Below are 23,216 nucleotides of genomic sequence, written 5' to 3'. Positions count from 1 at the left end.
TAGTTTTCCCAGTTTAGACTTGTGTCCCACCACGCCAGCAATAAAGCTGTGTTTTTTTAGTTTACTTTTCATCTCTGCAAGTTTGCGTTTGGGTCCTTCTCTTACCTGCACACAGCCGTTTTGTGACAGAAACCTCCCTGACCACATGAAGAAAGAGTCATCTGGATTCAAACATGTGAAATCTGAGTAGTAGTATTCAGTCCTGTGAGCAAACTGTGACAGCTCCATAGTTTAAAAGCAGAATCTGATTAAGCTCCTTCTATTGTACTGTAATCTCGCTAATTGGAAAATACACTTTATTTGATTATTATTGTTATTGTGAAAAAACTACCATGTTAGTCTGTGTGATGTTTGTTGGTGTCTGAGCCAGAACAACAATTTGTTGATCCAAGTTCACCTGTGAACTTTGGCCAGAGAGACAAAAGAATGCAGGCAGCCAGAAGATATTCTTATTTGCTTTTTGATGGGAGCTTTTCTGCCAACAAAATAAGTTATCTTCAAGCCAAATGCAAATAACTGCAACCTATCAATTCATATGCATCTCAAGTATTTAAGCTGAAAGATTTTAGACTGCAAATGACATCTGAGCATAGCTGGTAGTAACCACATGCTTAGTCAGTGCTGATTGAAAGGATGCCCGTGGAATACTGTCTCCAAAACTTGTTTAAAGCTCTGGATGTAGCTGTGGAGGTTGAGCAGCAGCGAATTGGAAGGTTGGTGGTTCGATCCCTGGCTGCTCCAATTTCCAGGTGGCATGCCTAAGTATTCTTGGGTGAGACACTGAACCCCAACTTGCTCTTCGACGTGTTCATTGGAGTGTGAATGTTAAATAGAAAGCAGTTAGTTGTAGAAAATGCTTGTGTGAATGAGACATGTTGTAAAAGTGCTTTCAGTGCTCAAGCTAAAAAGTGTCAAGTAAGAACCAGTCCATTTCCTGCTCTGCTGTGTTTGTTACCAATTTCAGTGCAGCTATTTAATGACTTACCTTATAATTAACCATGTAGTTGCTCTCTCTGTTCGGATTGGCTGAGCTGAATTAATTACTGTCATACTTTTGGATTAATTTCATTAGTATCTCTTCTCAGTGCTCATCTAACATGTGAAACAAACCTTTGGCACAAGCAGTTTCTATGGTTACACCTCGCTCTCGGAGCACTGCGTGCACTTCATCTTGTTAGCAGACAGATAAGGTGAGGCAAGGTGAGACCACATCCTTAAAAGAAGGAAGAACAGAGGGAGCTAAATGAATTGCTGTCCCTCTGGAATCATTGGCTGCATCTCCTTTGCATCCACTGCCTCCTCATTAGTTAATATACTAGCCCCTCATTTATGGGAAAGGGAACCAATAAAAGACAGTTCTCTGGAGTACAACCACACATTAAAGCATATACATTGATGCACACACTCATGGGGTTCCCTCTTTGATGTACCATAGCATACATCTGTTGCGCTCCTCTGCTGACCTTCTGGGATCCACAAGCCACTTTCTCAGCATCTCTGGCCCTTGCCTCTATGGGTAGCTGTTCCCCACTGGGTTATCCCCAGAGGAGATGCACCGTGGGGTTAAACGTCCTGTCTTTTCCACAAGGTCAGGGCTCAGTGCTGTACAGCTTCAAAGAAAGTGGAGGCTTGCATGGCGTTTATTATGGAGAGACTTTGAAATACATTTAAAGTTTCTAGAAAATTAATATAAATTGCCCATAAATTAGTCATTTTTTCCCAGTAAATCACCAACACACATACAGTCAGAGACATCCGAGGGAAGAGGCACCTCGTCTAATTTTACCTCAGGTGTGTGTGTGACCTATCCTGTGAACGTGAGCTGGAAGAGGGAGAAAGGAGACGATCCCCGGAGCCGTGTGACATCAAAACGCGCTACTGCCGGTGACCTAGAAATAGCGCTTGCGTCGACCGTGTGCGTAAGCAGCGCTGGTGGCAAATAGTCGAGGATGCTGTTTTACGTTGCTGATGGCGTTTCAAACGGGAGACGCTGCAATTGGTTAAAATTTCATTATATTTTCTTTTGGAGGCAATTAAAGGAGACGCAATTAAATTGAGTAAACAAATCTATGTGTCGGCTCCCTCAGTTCATTCACGATCTCTTTGTCTCACCGCGCGCACGCAGGCACGGCGATGAGAAATGCATGAACATGAAACATAAACCACAACCAACACCGTGTATCCACAACATCTGAATGCCAGCGGGTGTGCCGTTTTAACCCATCTCGTGCTGGTCATCATTTCCGCGCGATTAAAGGTGCGTGCCAAACAGAGCCCAGGAGGAGCACGAGGAGGAGGAGGACGAGCGGGGTGTCTCGCGACCCGGCGCGCTCTCGCAGCATACACAACAAGAATTTGATTTGTGTCGCTGTGCATGCAGTAGGCGGAACCCGAACACTCTTCACATCCCACTTTTGAGAAGATTACGAGAAGAATTCATCGGGAAACACATGACAGAAAGGCAGCCGGGAGGCAAGGCGGTCGGACGTAGCGGGACAGAGGCTGTCAACGCGCAGGCAGGCAGAGGCGAGCGGAGGCAGGATTCGTGTGGAGATATTTGGAGTTGGAGGAGGGCATTGGTACTTCTCTGGTAAGGCAATGGAAATCTGCCGTAACCTTGATTTGTAGCCCTCTCGGTGTGTTAAACTTAGCAACAAGCGTGTTTTCTCACGTTGTAGAGATGAAAATGTTAGACTTGGCTCAGGTAAAAGAAAAACGATGCTCTCTGTGCATGCACATACAGAACATGAATATGCTGCTCGATGACGCTGTTGGGTTCTTTCATTCAAGTAACATGCAACAGACAGATGACATTACTATTGAGATCCTGTGCCACCCTTTGGACTACACAGACTCCCCAAGAAGGCTACTTTCTTCCTCAGGGCTTATCCTCGTAGAACTACAGACATATTCCTCAGGAGACAGATTTTTTTTCCAGCAGCAAAAAATGGGAGAATTTTTATTTTTATTTTTATTTTTAAAGGAGGGTATTCACTTTAAATTCCCTGACTCTATTTTTTAATGGCCACTGCAAACTTAAAGCCCAACTAAACTCTACACTGATTATTTTTCTATTTTTTATTGCATATATATGGCGCTCAGGATTAGGAATTGCGTTTTAATGCCTTCGATTTTAGTGACTAGGTTGGATTTGACTGGTTCTGGCTGTTTAATCTGGATGTGTGTTATATATTTCAGTCAAACTTGCAAGGCATCCACAGCTGGCTCACACTGTCACAGTGTGGCTACAGGTGCCATCTGGTCCTGGTGTTTGGTGATCTTTGCCAGCCTGAGAGGCATAATTAACACTTCTGAGGAGGAAGTGGGGAAACAGAGAATGCTGCACATCATGTGCATATATGCAGTAATAACTCTGTATCTGATGTTTTTGGGCTGTGCTACACATGTGCATTACCTCTGTTTGTTTAACATGATATGGATACTTTCTATCATGCGTGCACAGAATGATATTAAGGATATGCATTAATCCATACTATAAGCGTTTGTGTAAAAAATTCTAATAACTCAATAGCAGCGGCAGGTTTTCTGGGGTGACCTGCAGGAAAAGTCTTCAGTCATTCTCTCCTCCATGATGAGTCACTTCAGGGGCTTGAGGGCAGCAGGTGAAACTGTGACTGCTGGACTCGGCAGGCTGGAGCGGGCTGTCAAGAGCTCATGTGTAGCCTACTTGGCCACTGATGTTACAATTGACTGACTCCTCTTTCTGGTCCATGTGAGGGCAGTCTCCCACCCCATCCCAGAATTAAATCACACTGTTAACAGATTGATCCAGCCCCTGGTGACATTGTGTGTGCTGAGCTTTTGAGCTGCTGTGTGATTAAAAACCTCCATTTGACTTGGTCAGATTGTATTTGTGTGCGTGTAAGCACATGCACGTGTGCACATACATGCATACAGCACTGATGATTGAAATGGAGGTTAAAAAGACTCTGTGATGTAAATGTCACTGCCCCTCAGATTGACTATAAAATACATCGATTGAGAAGACAAATGTGAAAGAATGAGGAGCGCCGCGTAAATGTGTTCGTGGCCTCCGTTCACACCTCTAAATGGTCCTCTACTGTAAAGTGATTCAAGTGTCCATCAATATTTGTGTTTCTTGTCTTTCAAACTCCAGTTATTGAATCAGAGATGTTGACGACTCCTTCACCGCCCTCTTTTTCTCTCCATTATTAGATCAGATGCAGACACAGGACTTTACGAAGTTCTTGTTTAATATGATCAAAGCTCTGCGTCTGTGAGAAGTATATTCAGATCCTGGAGAAGTATTGGTTTACGTGTGCAAGAATGAAAAGAAAACATGGAGGGATTTCTCAGTCTTAGAAGGCAATGTAGTTCACCGTGAGAAGAAAGCAGCACCCTGCGGTGACTTTGTCAATAGTATTAAACTATGAAAGGACCTGAGCCACTGTCTGGTCTTGAGAGATTTGATTTTGGTCTTAAAGAAAGGGATAAACTAAAGAATTTGCTTAACCCTTTCCCCTCCACAGTCACAAATAGATATTCATTTTGCCTTTTAATGATCAGTTCTGTATTTTGTGAGTTTCATGGGTTTATTCTTGGTAAAATGATGGGATATAACAGCTTTGTTGTGTTTTGAGTGCACATGCTTTACACTGGAACTTCTCACCTTACTGACTACAAATGTACATCAGATATACCATTTGTCTATAGATAATATTAGTTCTCATTATAGTATGTAGACTTGCATTCATAGACAAGGAGGTCCTGTGGTTAAGGTGTCATCAGTCACGGCATTACTGCATTTTCAAAGTGCAGACAGGTTTATTGAAAACTACCTGCACATGTCCTGAAGGGTATTTTAGATGATTTACAGCTTGCATAAGGTCAGACCACTTGGGATAAATGCCAGCCCAATAGATGAGCTCTAAGAAGGGAAAAATAATTATACCAAACTAAGTAATTAAGAGTGGATTGAGAAGAGTCTAAACCAATGCCTCATACGAGACACTGCCAGTTTAATTGAAATTTTATATTTGCTTAAATTCATGTCTGGTTTTGGAAAGGTGCAGCTGTGTGTATAATAATATATTAATTGGTTTGTATTGTGGATTCTTTTTCATTATTTTTTGTTTGTGAGCCCTTTGGGTGAATACCTGATTTCTGACTTGGAAGCTGTTCAGAAAAGAGTAAAAAAACAACCATTAGTTTTTTTTTTAAAAAAGGACCACACAAAGATGGAAATAATTTTGTTCTGTGGGATTTTTTCCCCCCAAATTCCCAGTATCAAGTTTGAGAACCACTGCCAGTGAGTTCTGTTAGTGGACTTTAGGTGATCACAGGGTTTTTATTAAATTGGCAAGGACATTTCAGTAGGACACACAGAGGAAAATCTTACCAGTTGTCCAACTTAGAAGCCCCTAAATTCTGAGTATGTTACTCGTAGAACTGCATTTTTGCTCATTTTCCATCACTGGCCACTGTGCTCTGTGAATTTCTATAAGAGATTTAATTCTTAAGCCTTACATTGATCTGATTACATTGTATGCCCACTGTGCCCTGGAGTTCTCCATCATTTGGACATTTGGGATTTGGACTTTCATGGTGCTGTGGCATGTGACATGGTCAGCAGTACAATATCCACCCTGGTGGTCACACACTGCGTGAGTTGTACTTCCAGCTGAATGAATGCACTCTTTCCCCCCACACTTGCATCACCATGTGATGAGAAGGAAACAGGAGAGAGACGGGTAGCAGATGCCAGGAGAGGATGGTTCTTTGTTTTGGGGCAAATGATAAAGAGAAGACTGAGCTGGCATTGAAAAGTGTGGCGATGAGGGATGTCTGCATGGAAGGCATTATATAGATGATGTCCTCTGCTGTGTACGTGCTGTCCTCTTTGCTTAGTCCCTTGCCAATCTGCTGTTTGAGATACTGAGCAACAAAAGTTTGTGAAGAGACAAATTTTTTTACTCTGGAGGAAGCTGTAAATCTTTGTGAAAGGAGTTTGATACCAGTCGATGATTCGTGAAGGTCACTTCTGTCTGATGACAGCGATACTAAGATGACTTGTTGAGGATATCCTGAACCTTTTGTTTATAAAATGTTTATTAAGCATGTTTATTTATTCCCAGTATTGTCGCAATTACTTATTATCAGCAGAGTAGCTTTGCGACCCTCCCGTCTCTGTACCCTACGGTGGCCCTGAGAGGCCAAATGGACTGTAACTTAAGAAAACACCAGAAAAACGCTGCAAAAGCACACAAAACACAACGGAAATAGGAAAAAAGAAAACAGAAATAGAAACAACAAAAACGGAAATAGGAAAAAACAGATTTCCGAAAGAAGAAGGAAGTGTTTCTGGGGTTATTGTCTCCCCAGAAACACTTCCTTCTTCTTTCGGAAATCTGTTTTTTCCTATTTCCGTTGTGTTTTGTGTGCTTTTGCAGTATTTTTCTTATTGCTGGTGTTTTCTTAAGTTACAGTCTGTTTGGCCTCTCAGGGCCACTGTACTGCACTGACAACACGCTGGCTAAACAACAACCAAAGCTGCATGTAAGTTCACATTGTGCTAGCTAAATGCTACATCCAGATGAACAGAATCAACCTTTTGGGATTTACTTACCTGGATGACTGAGCATGCATCTTTGGGTGTCCTCAAAATACACTTGCCATCTGATAAATAGTTTGATTATATCCTCACATCGTATGAAAGTTTATTCGCTTAGGGCATAAGCCCAATAAAGTTGGACAACAATTGTATTCTTTATAAAAATTGTGCTTATTAACCATTTATTTGCAGTTTTTTTTTATCAAACCATCTCACTTTTGTGCTCCTATGCTCTGTACAGACGATGTAATAGCATCTTGTGAGCCACAAAGCCACAGGGATTGGATCACATTCAGATCAGAAGACACTACAGATGCTTATTAATCTGTCAAGTATTTAAAGCTGCTTAGCACCTCAAGAGAAATATGGTCCTCATAGGTGGTAATGTTAGAGAATGAGCTTTTTGTGCTTTCTATTTGGATGCACCTATCTCGTATCCAAACACAATACCCATGTTAAGTCAACAAAAGTCAGCAAAAGTAATTTATTATGCCAAGCACCAAACCACTAAGTGTCAAACATGCATCACAGCCTTGAGCCAAAATATAATTATCTGCTGAGCCAAATGCACGTGTTTGATAGAGGACTGGGAAAACAAGAGAAGGAAGAGAAGGAAATCTGCTTCATCAGAGATTTGGCAGATTACAGGTACAATAACCTTTAATATGTAAATAGGTTTTTTTTTTGCACCTTTTAAAGGAAATGCACAGGCATATGATACTACAGGAACATTGTACTAGGAACTGGAATCTTTTCAATATTACATAAGCAGTAATTATAGAAATGCATCAACAAAGTAGGGCTGAGGAGATTTAGTTCCTTTCTGCACTATAGTGATCTTTGTATTTGCAGTGCGAATTTATTTCTCAAGTAGTTACTTGAAATTCTGAGGAGTTATTAGCCCTGTGGATGGCTACTACCAGTCTGAACAAATCCTCATCATCTGTTTCACCCTTTTCTGATGGAGTACAATTTTGTGCTTCAGTATTCTTGCATCTTGCACTGGTGATGTCACGCGCATTTATGATGAAAGCTGGAGAAGTGGTACCAAGTCCCAACTCGTGGCACACCCGCAATACCAAGCTAAGAGCGTAAATATTATGGGTTTATTTCTGTGAAGTGGCAGGAAATGACATCTTTATATACAGTATGCCTTAAACCCATCCCTGTAGCCATTATTTCTTTATCTAGAGTCCTGCTTGCATTGGTCTGAAGCTCACAGTGCTCTCTTCTCTGTGTGGTTGTTGTTTGACTGTCGCTTCCAGTATTAGGGTGTTCAGTGTTAAAGTTGAGGCAAAGTGACAGAAAGTGTTGGGTGAGTCTATAAATAAATTTCATTTCCACTGAGTCACCACACTGATGCCCCCATGCTGGCGTATCACAAGGTACTAAATGGTGTAATAGGATTTCCATTTTAGGTTTCAACCGAAGGTTTGGTTATTTTGAAATAGTTTTAATTGTTCCTGTTGTACCGCTGTCATGTATTACAGGTTTTCTCAGTTGAAAAAGGTAAAGAGGCAGCCCACATAGCAGAGAGGTCTGGCCCGGATCTGGTGTCAAGCCGGCACTGCTGGCTGACTTCTGGCATGGTAAGTGGTATGTCATCCAGATCTGGGCCAGGCCTGGCATAGATGACACTGTTTATGTGATGGCATGCCATATCTGGCCCGATTATGGTTTGGTTTATGTGGCCCAGGCCTATAGAAAACAGGTCTGGCCCGGATCCGGCATCAAGCTGGCGCTTCTGACTGACTGGTTTCATGGCAGGGTGTATGCCAACCAGATAGAATAGAATAGAATTCAACTTTATTGTCATTGCACATGCACAGGTACAGGGCAACGAAATGCAGATGTGGGCCAGGTCTGGCAATGATGGCACTATTTATGTTCCTATTTTCCTATTTTAGTTAGAAGACCCAAGTGCCATGTTGCAATGCTATACTGCTATTGTAGCCAACGTTTCAAATGCAGGCTTGACAGGTCTGTGAGTGTACACTTTATCCAAAACCCGGTGAGGTTATACTGCTGTTGACCACTGGGTGACTGTAGCTCAGGAGGTAGAGCAGGTCACCAACTGATCAGAAGGTTAGTAGTTCGATCCCTGGCTCCTCCAGTCTGCTTGTCAAGAGTGTGAATGTGTATGAATGTAGTTAGGAAGCACTCAGTGTAGAGAAAGTCTGTGTGAATGTGGCATGTTGTGTAGAGCGCTTTGAGTAATCTGGGAGAGCAGAAAAGCGCTATATAAGAATCAGTCGTTTCTCTGTCTGAACAGAGTTTTGTCATGTTACTTTTGCACTATTATGTTGCGGAACATGTTGTTATTACATGGCTTGATTAAGGTACTCATTAAGCTGACATCTGGGGCCAGAGCTGAAACTGTTCTGGGCCAGCACAGGGCCAGCAGTGTGTCTACAACTGGCCCGTGGCTGCACACAACTTACACATGGCCCACATACCGCAAAGAATGACGGCCCTTTGGTGGCCGAGATCAGGTTTGCCAGAGGTTGTCCACACATGGGCCAGCACAGGACCACCAGTGTGTCTGCAACTGGCCTTGTGCTGGCCCACGTGTGGGCCACCTCTGGCAAACCTGATCTGGGCCACCAAAGGGTCGTCATTCCTTGTGGTATGTGGAACATGTGTAAGCACATTGTGTGGACCAGATCTGGGCCATACCAATTTTGCTATGTGGGAGGGTGTAGCTAGTGCTTTTCCTTTGCCTGACTAATAGTTTTTAGCAGACGAAGTAAAATGATACAGATTGATTTCAGGTCTCAAAATGTGGTAGTTTATCAGTTCATTCAGTCAGGCACTCTCAACCTTGATCAGTGTCTATTTCTTTAATACAGGGGAGACCCATACATCAAGCCAAGGCGTGGGTCCAAGATTTTAAAAGTTGCTGACCAAAGCCAGTGTTATTCTAGCTCGTATGGAGCAATAGAGCCAGCTTTACTAAGATAAAACCTGACAACCTCTGAGCAACTGTCACCATGCTTAGATAGCCTAATACATACTCAGGATAGTTACCGGTATTATTAAATTCAAAAACTCTGTACAGATGTTTCCTAAGATTTTTCACAAATTGTACATGATTCTCCGTACTAATGCTACTACTACTACTGAGGAATGTTTTGATGTGAAGCAGAGTATTTTACTGACAGAAGTTCATCTTTCAGACTTTATTAGCACACATCATCATATGTCAGCCAAACATCGGTAACAGTTGGTTAAAATAGTGAGTGTTATTAAATTAGTGCATTCCTACTCATCGTCCACTCTTCTGTTTCAAATGTGGTTTGAAGGAGAAATTTTTGCCTTAAACAGTCACAATGATCATGATTAGAGATTCCCTCTGAAACATTTGCTGTGATATAATGCCTTCTACCTCAGTGTATATTAAAGTGCACTGCTAATCTAGGACCACATCCGGTGTGGTATTATAGTCTCTGACGTGTGTGTCTCACAGCAGCTTATAGGAACGCTGGATATGAGGAGCATCTCAGAAGCTCACATACAAATCTGTCAGTCAGAAGTTAATATCCTATTCGCCCTGCTGGCTAATCACAGTAGTGCTTCATGGCCTGCTGCAGAGAGAGAGAGGTCAGGAAAACAACCTGTAAGGAAACAGAAGCAGAGGATGCCAGTATTCATGGGGGCAGTGGTAATGAGAGGCCTGAAGACAGTTAACACAAGATTTTCAACCCTTGTGCATGTTGTGTTGGGAATATTTAATTCTTTTTGAGCGTTAATTGAATAGCAGCAAAACTACTCCAGTCATAGAAACGCCAGCCAACTCATCTGCGATGTGCCGAAGACAATGCTTACTCTGCTTACAGTGAAGTACTATAGAAACTCTGCTGCCATACAAAGGCAGAGTGCAGAAACTACAGAAGCAGTCAAACTGACAAAAAGGTTTTTACTTTATTTTAATTTTTATCAGTTAGGGCATCAAAATGTACAACAAATAGTCCATAATGCTTTATTATGGGATCTTTTAAGGTTTATCAGACATTGCCACACAAGCGAAAAGCATCTGAAAAGGGGAGCTAGTGCTCTACCTTTGGAGAGCAGAAAATGTTCTCTCTGTTTGTATCTGGCCAGTGCAGTGGTTTCCACTCTTGCCTCACAACAAGAAGGGAGTGGGCTTAATTCCAGCCTGGGGGCTTTGTATGTTCTCTCTGTCCAAAGACATGATGTTAGGTTGATGGGTAATCCTAAATTGCCTGTGGGTGCAAGTGGTTGTTTCTGCATTAGGTCTGCGACAGATTGGGGATCAGCCTTTGGCAGCTGGGATGGATGGAACTGGATAAGTGGAAGAAAACAGATGTCTTTTAAAACTCATTAGATATTAATAATGAAATACTAGTAAATAGGACTGAGTAGCTTTCATATTTGAACTACCGAGGATTTCGTATGACCATCGATATTGGACTTTAAAAAGCCATGTTTAGTGCAAGGTAAATTCTACACTGGCCTCTTATGCTTTTCTATCATAAATAGCTTTATTTTCTCCCTGTAGCTGTTTGGAGGGTTTCCTTCATTCAATAACAGCATGAGATTTTTCCATTATTAAGCTCCATATGCTTTGTGGTTGTGTATCTGTGTAAATTTTACCTTTATGTGAACACCAGAACACCAACAGATGGTTGTTGGATGCTTTAGTTAAGCATTTTCTGCTGATTTGAGGCAGCTGCTGTGTGCAGTGGCACATTCAGAGGACTTAAACACAGCTTTATGTGTGACATGATGTGAGGTTACAGTCAGGCTATTCCCTCGTCAGCAGCTATTTTTATACAGGAGTGACCTGAGCCGTTTGATCCTCATTTCCTGCTTTAAAGAGATGGACCCTAATCTGATCATTTTTATCATCCTGACTTTCAGAGGTGCCAAGTCTGAACTCATTGTTTTAAAGTAAACTGTTAGCTGATAGACTTATTAGCAGCTCATCAGTTAAGTTATGGGCATGTGTAATCTCTTAAGCTCCAGGAAATCTTTTTACATTCATGGACAGAACAGGATGAGATATTTGCTGCCTGTCATTTTTCCAGGACACAAAATATTACAAAATAGTCAAGAGCATTTAATGAGTAATCAAGCACACTTTAATTTTCCTTTTGTTTAACATTTTTAGTGATACATTAAAGTCAGCAAATAGGAAAATTTGTCATAGTTTGGGGATGCATTTCAGCCAGTGGTGTTTGAGATTGTGTCAAGGAATAAAACTCAGAAAATTATCATCAGATTTTGATCCACCATACAACATCATCTGGAAAGTGTCTGATTGGCAATTTTCAGCATGCAGGATAAGCATACCATAGAGAAACACACAGTGGAGCACTATCAGTCGTAGACTGGGCTCCCCAGAACACAGACCTCAACATTATTGAAGCAGAGTGGGATCATATTGACAGAGAAAAGAACAAAACGCTGCCAACATCCAAAGGAAAGCTTTGAATGTCCTTCAGGGAGCATGGAGAGCTGTTTCTGAAGAAAGTAATTCCACGAAAGCTTTCCTAAGAGAGTTCAGAATGTGTTGAAAAACAAAGATGGTCTTACCAAATATTGTCTTTACAGTTTGTTAGAATTTTACAAACTCTGTTTTGCCTCAAACCCCATATGTGCTTGTAGATCTTTTAACAAATCTCTGTAACTATTTCCCATTTTCCCAACAAAATACAAAGAAATGATGATTGACTCAGACTTGCACAGCACAGTCACTTTGTCAGCTTTTATATGAGCAAAATAGATATGATAATTCACATCCTGCTTTCTTATAGTATTTAAAACATCTTAGGTCTGCTTTACTGGACCTGGGTGTAAAAAACAGTCATTGAATGTCAGACACATTTCAACAGATTAAGAGCCTCGAAAATTACACTGGGGACTCAATTAAGAAGGCTCATATGGCCCCCGGGCCTGTTAGAATGTCATCAAGCAGTGGCAGCAGCAGCAGTATTACAGTTTGAGATTACTCATTACATAAACACCCCCACCACCCACCAAGACGCATAGAGAACCACACATTTAATTACAGTATACACTAAATTGACTGCAAACACAAATTCACACAAGCACAGCGATACTTTAGGGTGAATCAGTGTTATTTGATTCAGGTATCACTCGGGAATAACAATCAACAGAAACTGTCTGGCTCTGCTTCCCTCCTCCTGGGATGACGTCTCGCTGCAAAATTGCTTACGTCAGAGCCAGCGAATGGAGGCAGACACACTCACTGTGTGTTGGCAAACGGAGGTGATGCTTTAAATGAGGGCTTGAATCAACATAGCCTCTGCAGTTGCTGTGGAAAGACTCATTTACTCCCACCAAGAGCATCACAATGTGGCATTAAGTCTTGCATAGGATTAAGGATTTTTGGAAAGCAATGTGGAAATTCTAGTCTTCCTACATGGGCCTTCTGTTGTTTAGTTAAATAAAAAAAATTTCTGTCTACAATTTTTTGCTTAATTTAAAGTTTTGTAAAGATATCCCTGGTTTTCTATGGTGGTATAGGATTTGAACCCAGAGCCCAGTTCTGGGTGTGACAAACAAAGGAGACCACAGACAGTCTTTGAGTGATGCTGAAGATTTTTATTAAGTAAATCAGATAAGCTGTGTATCAGCCATATATATTAGTCAGTACATTTAAATCACCTGAGTTTGTGAATGGAAAACAGCTTTAAATGCTTTAAAGCCTCCTGAGCCCAGCCTGCTCAGGTTTGTTCGATCTCTAACCAGTTCAGCTCCACCCTCAGTTGCCTAAAAGTAAACACAGCCAGCATGGAAAGAACAACACAAGGTCAGCTATAAAACCATCACACAGCCCACAGGTGGCCTAAAATAACAGCAGCAGACACCTTGTGTGACAAACTGCACAGAAACATGTTGAGTGTTTTCTGATGTTTGTTGAGTTGTTTGAAATGTTGCATTTGAAGTTACCTGGCATTTAAAAGATGTGACTCCTTGTAGTCTAGTATAATATGGTGCAAATGGTGCAGTTGTTTTGCAACTTTTGTTTCCACATCATTTACATCAGTCATATGTGATAAGCATCGATCATGGACATACTAATAGTATTATTTCCCCAATTTAGGTGGAAACTTGGGCAGTAGCACAAAGTAATCAATAAGTCTCAAGCGTGTTAAACCTAAAGTAATGAGCCTGTTACAAAGATGTAAGTAGTGCAAAGTACAGATAATTGTGTGAAAATGTAGGGAGTAAAATTTAAGCATGCAACAAAAATAAATATTCAAGTAATGGACAGATATCCAAAAATTCTACTTAAGTACTGTAGTACTTTAGTACTGTAGTATTTTAGCTGCCACCTTTGGCATTTAACCCCAAATAAACAACCTTGAAAATTCTTCAAACCCTTGGATCTGAAATCAGCCTAAACAGATATTACATGCTAGCATGACATAGTGTCTAGAGACTACAGAAAATCCCAGTTTGTAAACACAAGCCTGCCACTGTTTAATATCACAATGGTTCTGTGGCTACTGGGTTTCAAGCTGTTGGGCTGCAACTCCATCGTTTCTTGTCTATAGTCATTTGCGCTTGTGTGGTCATAAAACTAAGAACAATACATGCATACATGCATGTTAGTAATGGAAAAAAATGATATAGGCCACCTGAGTCATGTGCAAGGATTTTTCTTTTACTGCTTGATGTCTGTACTATGTTCAGACTCAGAGATAATAAAGCAGTCGCTTGCTACTGAAAGGCTAGGTAGGCTTTTTCACATCCTATTTTCAAATCCTATCAACATCCATGCTCACTAATGACCATGTAAGGGATACACATCGTATGCTGTCCATGACAGTTTATTGCTTCTCACTCAATTGCCTTCAAGAATGTCTTGTGTTTCCTTTGCTGAACATAATGATTGCTGAAGATACAACTCATGCCAATCAGGACTACTGTTTCAAGCTCTGCTGCACAAGGTCATTTAGGAGAAACCCTTGTAGCTGGACAGCCCATCGCGTATTGTCTTTGAATGGCTTCCCTGAACTGTTTCGTGATTTGTAGACTGTTTGAGTGGCACTGTGGTTCTGTGCGGTGATTTGTCCCATAAGAGTGGCCCTGCCTCTGCCATTGCTGCCGTCAGCATCTCTGCTACAACTGTGCATGGATACAGGATATTGGCATTTACTGAATTCAAGGTGGCATCTTTTCAATTAGAGGCCAGTAAAATACCTTTTCAGCCTCTCGAGTGGCCTGGCGAACTACAGCCAAGGGGGCCCCGGGAGTATAATGATGCCTGGCACAATAGTGCCACTGTTCTCCAAGCCGTTCCCAGGAAACCACACAACATGTGCCATTGTGCACTGTGCTTTGCTGCCCAACCACGTTGCCTGGCTTTAGCCAGAGATACCAAGAGGCCTGGCTGTGCAGTGGAGCTCACAGCAATGTGGTTGGTAGGACAGGTTCAGAGGACTGCTAGGTGAGGAGTTTATTCAACGCACACTGTATTTGATGCAGTGAAACATTTGTGAAAAAAAGAGCTGGTACATTTAAAAGAGCGGGCTGTGAAACGGAAGAAGCCTGAGAGAAGAAGGAGAGCTGAGTGGTTGCCAGGAATGGTAGTACAGAAAACCCTGAGCATTGTGGCAATGCTGAACCCTCTTCAATAAAAGGGGAAACCAAGAGAAAAGTGACAAGCAGAAAAATGAAGGCACAAAGACGGGTAGAACTGGTTTGTAGCTGGTCTTGGCTGGTTCTGCTCTTTTTATCCCAGTGCTGGGGATTTAAACATTTGTGTGTTCCTCCTTTGTGGCCCCCCAGTGTCATAGCTTCCACCGCTGTTTATGCAGCAGACCAAAGGAGAACATTCAGGGCAAGCCAGATAGGGGGCTTTAGACAACAGCGACCAGGAGATACATGTCACTGGGGCTTTTCTGGGCCTCTCATGTCAGCTGGTCAGCTAAGACAACAAAACACTACAGGATACCCAGGAAATAGAGTCCTGATACAAAGCCCAGTGTGTCACAGCTAACTCAAAGATGTGTATGCTCAGTGTAGACCTGTCAGCTGATGTGTTAATTATTCATGGCACTTGCCAAAACATCTATTTTAGTGGGAGCTTATTTTTGCTTTTGATTACAGGAGGAAATGTTGGCTAGTTTTACAGTCATGTTGATCTTGATTTACTTCCATTTCCAGTGTGTGGTTTAATAAAAAGTTCATTTAAAAAAAAGAAAATTTTAATTGAATTCACTGAAATTTTTCGCATTATTTTTCTGAATCGTCTGAGTTGTCTTTGCCATCCTCTTCTTAGCAGTGGATAAAATCATGAGTGTGGTGTTTGAAGATACAGACACCTTTGAATGACCTCAGTGATTCTGTGATTCTTTTCATTGTCTTGTTGTTATTACATACCAGAGAACTGCCATAATATGGATGATGTTTCATTGCAAAATGGTCATCTTAAACTCCTATTTTTTTCTCTTACAGATCCACCGAGGAAAATAAGAGCTTCACTTTCTCGCAAGAAGTAAAAAAGGTCACATAATTTCAAGGGACAAATTATTAGCTACTGTAGCAGATATGAGTGAGGATAAACCAGCAGAGACTGTGGAGAACACTCCAGCTGAGGCGAGTGCCATTCCTAATGGGAAAGGCCACGAGCCTGGGGAGGAAATCTCAGCATCAGCCAAAACACCACTTGCAGAGGACGGTGAAAAGTGAGTATACTATAGATTATTACAGTGTATACTTGTGTCAGTAATGCACAACGATATACAACAATGCTTAACCAGTTTTTTCCACTTAATTATGTTGTTGATATGCACTTTTCTTTTTTTTTGCAAAGGTAAAATGTCATGTGTTTTTACATTTAACAAGCAAATTCTAAATAATATCAGTGTTTGAGGTAATCTGGAAGCTACTATCACTGAAGTAGTCATTTAAAAACAAAAGGTAAAACAATGTTTGGAGTAAATTTGGATTTCTTTTATTTTGCTCATGTTGCCTTTGGAAAATACAGGTCCATAAATATGATATATTACTTACTTTTTAGTAGTCAAAGGTTGGTGTTGTTTCAATAAATCACTAAAACAATTTAAAGGTTTTAAAAAAAATTATTCAGTCTTGGGTCTCAAAAGTGCCTCTAATAAAACAGAACAAATTCTCATAGCAAGATAATGCCAGAGGTCAAGGAAAATGCCAAACTGGATTCTTTACCTTAAATGAAGTAAGTTGATTTCTTCAGTGGCTGCTCTGACTTGAAGTCTTTACCTGTGGCAGTCCAAAGACAAAATACTGTATATGGGTGGAATTTTGTATTTCAATCACTATACTCACAACACATTGAAGACAGATACAGTGCAGTAGATAAGTTTGTTCTTTCCAGTTAGACCGATTATTCTAACCTGCTGCCTGTGGCTTAGCTGTGGCCTAGTCATTAGAGTGACTCTCATAACTGAAGGCACAACCCATGTAACAGCAAATAATGCATGCATATTACATGTCTTTTGAAGTGCCTTTAAGTAAAATATTCTCATATCGCCTTCTCAGTTACTGTACCGGAATTTGTGCTGGATAATGGAGTGAGCTCAGTGCCTAATTATCATGTCACTGGCTGTCTAGCAATACTTGTTGTATCCTGTGCCCATGTAATAGATGGGATAATTAAAGCGTCTCTCTCCAGGACACAGGCGATCATTTATAGACAATCCTTTCACTGTAGTGTTATTGCTCTTATTAAATTATGACTCTGGGTGTTGTTTTTCCACTTTGTGCTCTCGTTGGGTGATGGATGACCGCTCCCTACGCTGCTTGTAGGGAAACTGTAGCCAATAGTGCCCAGAATGCTAGGTACGTATGATGCAATAAAGGAGCAAAAAATGTTTCACAGTAAGTGTGTGGCATCTGTCTCACCTGTTTTCTCTTTGTGAAAATTAAGGCAGAAACACAGTAAGGCTGTTAATTTGAGTGTTTTTGCTCTTAGTGCGGCTCCTTTGTCCTCCTCTGACAGTTTTTGTGATTGTTAGTCCTAACAGGACTGAAAATGCAGACACCAATCTACCAGAGAGCCAGGAGTTCTTATCAGGCGTGGAGGAGAAGAAGACTACACGCTTTACAGATGTAAGTTCAAACGGCTTTATTAGAATTATAGGCAAAGCCTGCAAGTGCTTGAAGTTATAACACGCTTACTCTGGCCCTCTGTCTCTTGTCGGTTGCAGTTTGAAGGAAAAACCTCATTCGGGATGTCTGTCTTCAACTTGGGCAATGCAATCATGGGTAGTGGAATCCTAGGACTTGCGTATGCCATGGCCAACGCGGGCGTCGTCCTGTTTTTGTAAGTTGTTCATAAACGTCCGATGTGAGGAACATGTTACTTCCTTGATTGCACGTTAACCGCACTACATCACTGACACGCCTGATTCATTCCCTCCCTCTAAGGTCATTCCAGGTCGAGATCGGCGTCACTCATAAATAGCACCTAATTGAAAAATATAATTGTTTTGTATTAACCCAGCAGCAGAACTTCATTATGACACAGAAACTGGCAACACCGGGCACATTTGTTTGATAAATAATGACTCAGACAGATCGTACTGGAACTCATTTACATGTGCTGTAAACAAGTACATTTGCAGTAACAGATGCAAAAAATTACCACTTTTTTTCTGTGCGGTTGTTATTCTACCTTCAGACAGTGCATGTGGGTGCTGTGTGTGAGAACAGCTTAACATTTAAAATAGCAGTGCAGTCTGTCAGATTAATGACGTCACAGTCCACTGCAGTTGTTATTTTCTGTCCAATTACATGCACTGGAGGTCTTTTGACCTTTCATTGACAGAGTTCCCATGCTCTCTATGCTTGATTGGGCCATTTATTTATTTATTGTTGGTTATGGTATTTGTTGAAAAGACAGAAGGTGATCAGAATGATCATGGGCCATCTGACCTCAGGAAATCACATGATAGGGTGGGGTTAGGTTTCACAATGGGCTCACCCAAAACTTTGGCTGATTGTGACTTACACCTGTCTTCATACTTTGTCTTGTGTGATTAGGTAGAGGATCATTAGGGGGTCCATTGTCCCTCCTGGGGGGACACTCCCATAGGGCTTAAATCTGGCACTCTCCACCATTTGATCCTAGAACTGAAGAAGCTTCTCGGATGAGAGGTGAAACGTCTCAGAGTCCAGACGCTTTTCTTTCCAAGCTCCTTAGACCACGATGATCTGAATGACTGAGAACCTTCACAGACGATCAGAATGATCCTTAAAATCTTGCAAACTAAATACTAAATTGCTTTAGATTTTGTTGTTGTGTCATCTCCTGGCATCACCCAGCATATTTGTATATCTTTCTGTCATGGTAGCTGCAACAATCACATGTTAAAGCCCAAAGTCCCAATCTTTAATGCAAAGAGAGGGTCATACAGGTTCAGACAAGCAAACAAACGCACCAAGGCAAAAATCCAAAAACAACAAAAACATCATTCATCTATAAAGCTCACTGGAAACACAAAGACGCTAGCAAAAATACTCGAGCAAAATCTCAACTCCAAACAAAAGAACTCAAGGAGAACAGAGTAGAAAATGTTGAAGGGAAACCACAAGACCGTCTCTCAAAGGAACGGGGGGACGCAGGGGAGTATATATACTGAGGGTGTGATACACGGGTGTGGCCGTAGACTGTCGGGACATAGGACAAAGAGCGGAAGCAGAACTAACGTGAGTTGGATGAAGGTGAACAATTATAAAAAAAAAAGACATGACACCGCCCTATCTGAATCCCATTCCTTTATAGACAGGTCTAATGTAACCATGTATCCTATCTTAGCATCAGTTTCATAATGACGTGATTTATAGTAAGACATAGTAATAATCTGGGGTGCAATATAGCTCCTATTTCTTTTCTAAAACAACAATATTAAAGCTAACGTGTTGATTCTATACTGGACTGATGAGCTGTCAAAGCTTTGCGTGACTTGTGGGGTCTTAATGTGCATGTCATGTTCACAAAGCTTATAGTTTGAAGATTAATCTGTTTTATTGCACAGTTCTGAAAAATAATGAGGTTTGTGTTTCTAGAGGATAATCCCATGGGTGGAATCAGCACTTTCACTCATCTTGTTGTCTTCTTGTCATCCCTGAGTGATGGTGAGAGACTGTAAGGTGGCTGGTGCTGAACCTACACATCTTTCTTTGAATGATTAAAGGGCACTGTTCTAAGACGCATAGCACTCAATTTCTTAGAGATTTCTGACAGCCACAGTTTATTGAACTGTCCTTCAGTTAAAGTGAAACGTCAAGTAATAAAATGTATAGTAGCGCTGTGTCTTTGGTGTGCTTGTAGCTTGATGATCGATCTTTAAATGCCATTCAAGGATACTACATCCTTGTTTCTAAATGTAAATCTGTCTTGATCCAAACTGTTTCATTAGTTTGTGCCGTACAGCCAACCAGTGATCATTTAACATTGCTTCATTTAAAAATTGAAATCTGAGGCCTCGCTTATTTCAGCAAGACATTGCCAAGCTGCAATGCACACAAAATGTAGTTATACTGCACATATAGCAACACCATGCATCTGTGCTGAAAGCTTGCAATCCAAATCAGTAACCCTATAAAAAACTGTTGCTACAATAGAAAATGAAGAATATGACAAAGTAGTCCATAACCAACGAGCATGTGTTTTAAGGAAGAAATCACTTTTAAAAATAGTCGACATACCATTAATATGTTGCCTTTGAACTGTTTTCAAGTGGATAGGTGCATTTTTACAGCATCCAAACCTTTTGTATTTGTGATGTTATTTCCAAGGCAATTATGTGTGCGTATAGAAAGCTCCTTATTTTGAACTTTGTTGTGTGAATGCAATAGAATTTTGCTTGACAGTAACCAACAGCTGAAACTAACTCATAGCAAATAAGCATGTGCGAGTTTATAGTACGTGACCAAATGAAACAAGTAGTGTCTATTTATCCATCCTGTTATAGATGAAAGCCTCTTCCTTTTTGTCTTTTTGTCCATATCTGTATGATCTTGTACCAAACAATAGACCAGCAACTGAGAAACAAAGTCAGGATCAGAGACACCATTTGGCAAGAAATGCTGGAAATGTTTCTGTGCTCTAGATAGGGCTTCAGGCTGTCGATTGCTTCAGAAGTCCCATATAATCTTTTATTAAATGCACTGGTACTTATATAGTGCTTTTGTTACTCAATTTGAGCACTCAAAACACTTTATCACTATGAGCTTCATGTACACAAGTGCTGTTTTCCTTATCCTACAGCTTTCACCCAAGGATTCTTTGACATGCAGGACGGTGGAGTCAGCGAACCGCTAAACCCGTTTTTTTTTGTCACACTATCATACAGTGAACTGTGTCATTCTGAACACAATACTAGTGTTTGCTCAAATAAGTGGAAAAAAGACAACAACATAATAATATAAATGAATGAACTACTATAAGCTAAATTGCATATGTTAATATGTAGGCCTGCAGGGCAACAACCCACATACTGTAAGTCGTTATTGACTGTGTGTAACTCAATAGTTACATGTATTTTAGTTGGCAAACTGTAGGGATGGCTGAATAATATGCATGCATGATGTTTAGATGTTTACGCTCACTGAATACTTCATGAAATACAGTTCAAAGTCACGTTCCACACCCGATTTAAACTTCAGCGGGTCGTCTTTACCATTTTCTGTATGCCTAAACGCATTAAGTTGCTACAGTGTGATTGTGAGATTAAAAATTTGTGTTAGAGTGCAGTTGAATAGGTGTACCTAATGAAGTGTCCAGTGAGTGTATACCTTGTATTTGTCTACTATCTGTAAATATTTATGGTGAATGCTGACCAGATGTAAGGTGATTTAAGGTTTAGTTATATCTCCAGATGTTTTATACCACCCTGATTTTTGCTTGTGGGTGCTTAAGTGGGTCAGTGTCACTGGTCTGGGCAGGAATGCAGTGGGGTGGAAAGCTGAGAACAGAACTACAGTGACCCAAGTGTGTCAGTCAGTCTGACTGTCAGCAGATCTGTCCTCCCACTGCCACTTGACTGACTAAATCCTTGCCCTCAAGTCAGCCCAGCATTCTTTCACATAGTTGGAAAAAAAACCCCAAACAAACAAAAAAAACTGTAAAGTGGCCAAGAGCTGAAGGAGAGGTGAAAGACCGGCTGCCTGGCCTTTCTAAAACGAGGGAAATGGAGAGAGGAGGGCGTGTGAGAAAGAACATTAATAATGTTGCCAACAGTAACAGCAAAAGAGAAAGGAGAAAAATAGTTGAAATGAAGTGGACGGGGTCTGGGAAAGTCAGTATATCACATGTGAAACGTAAACGAAATTCTTAGAATTGTGATATTTCTCTAAACTTCTCTTTTTAAAAAATCCCAGTAAAATGTTAGAATATTACATTAAAGTACTGGCAAGTCATCTATATAAATACACATATCCATCTATAAATACAACACAAGTAGACCATGTCTTTGTGGTTACTCTGTGCATGTATATTTATACACTAAGAACATTTCTTTTTCAAATCTTTGCTAATATCAGCTCTGATTTCTAAACAGAGACCACTGCAGATGGTCAGGCATCTGGAGCGGTCTCTGTTTGAACAATGGTGGCTTGAAAAAAACAGAAACTCAAAATAAAATATATTTTTAATGAGCACAACAGTGAAATCTGTTTTTGAAGGCGAATACAATTAGCCTGTTCCTGTGTCCAATTATATGAATCGAATTATCGAATAGAAAAGAGAAAAGAGAAGAAGAAAAATTGCAAAACAAAAGATCCTCTAAGGAAATAACTCAGTTCTTGAAAATGGAGAGAATGACATGTTGTGGCTGAAGTAGGTTATTTCCCACTGTGGAATAAAGAGAAGGGTGATTACTGTTTACAAAGGATTTTGCTCGTTCTTATTGTCTGTCAATCTTAGGACTGAAAATGTTTTTTTAAACAGCCCATCTGGTGTGTGAGCCGTTAGTTATGAGGCCAGAGGGGCACACAGGGTAACCTCCTTGGTTCAGCTGGAGTAACAATCTGGTATAAATCGAAGCGACGGGGACACCAGTTTTCCTACGCAACTATAGATAATGAAAGCTTATTGTGCAGCTGTATAAATAACCTCTGGCATAATGTGCGGTGTAAAAGTGTTACATATAAAACCACTTTTTTTTTTTAGGGTTGTTGATTAGTCGTGAAAGTTGGTGGGAGAAGTGGCAGTAATGTTCATCTGATGTTGTCCTTTTGTTTCAGGTTACTGCTAACAGTGGTAGCAGTGCTTTCATCATATTCCATCCATTTACTGCTGAAGTCGTCTGGCATTGTAGGTACGTGTGGAGCTAAACGATGTGGATTTTCTCATTAGCATACATAAATTGATTGCAGTATTGAATGATTACAGTGTGTGAATCCTCTCTACTCTATGACCTGGATTTAATCCATAAATAATGTTCTTTTATCTCGCGGCCTTTATCCCTCAGGCATACGTGCATATGAGCAGCTTGGATACAGGGCGTTTGGCACCCCGGGGAAGATGGCGGCAGGTATCGCCATCACGCTGCAGAACATTGGGGGTGAGGTCACACACACTGTCATCTTCCCCACACTGCCACACTGTCTTTTCTATTATTTTATTTTCAGGGATATTTACATTATT

At 40.8% G+C, this 23,216-nt stretch overlaps 1 protein-coding gene across 2 annotated transcripts in view; it reads left to right on the top strand.

Annotated features, from left to right (window-relative positions):
- Positions 1-2,105: 2,105 nt before the first annotated feature.
- The window catches only part of LOC101487326 (sodium-coupled neutral amino acid transporter 3), a 34,102-nt gene continuing 12,991 nt past the window's right edge, over positions 2,106-23,216 (top strand). Inside the window, exons 1-7 of one of the 2 annotated variants that reach the window (XM_004544842.3) lie at positions 2,106-2,590; positions 16,043-16,272; positions 17,372-17,404; positions 17,581-17,674; positions 17,773-17,888; positions 22,814-22,887; positions 23,041-23,133. In XM_004544842.3, coding sequence (XP_004544899.1) covers positions 16,136-16,272; positions 17,372-17,404; positions 17,581-17,674; positions 17,773-17,888; positions 22,814-22,887; positions 23,041-23,133 — 547 coding nt within the window. In that variant the 5' untranslated portion in view covers positions 2,106-2,590; positions 16,043-16,135. The remainder of the gene's footprint in view (positions 2,591-16,042; positions 16,273-17,371; positions 17,405-17,580; positions 17,675-17,772; positions 17,889-22,813; positions 22,888-23,040; positions 23,134-23,216) is intronic. The other variant, XM_004544843.3, reaches the window with a different exon arrangement.

The sequence above is a fragment of the Maylandia zebra genome, linkage group LG5 (assembly GCF_041146795.1).
Source record: "Maylandia zebra isolate NMK-2024a linkage group LG5, Mzebra_GT3a, whole genome shotgun sequence".
In the NCBI taxonomy this organism is placed as follows: Eukaryota; Metazoa; Chordata; class Actinopteri; order Cichliformes; family Cichlidae; genus Maylandia; species Maylandia zebra.
The sequence above is the reverse complement of the archived record's forward strand: the minus strand, read 5'-3'. Positions and strand labels throughout refer to the sequence as shown.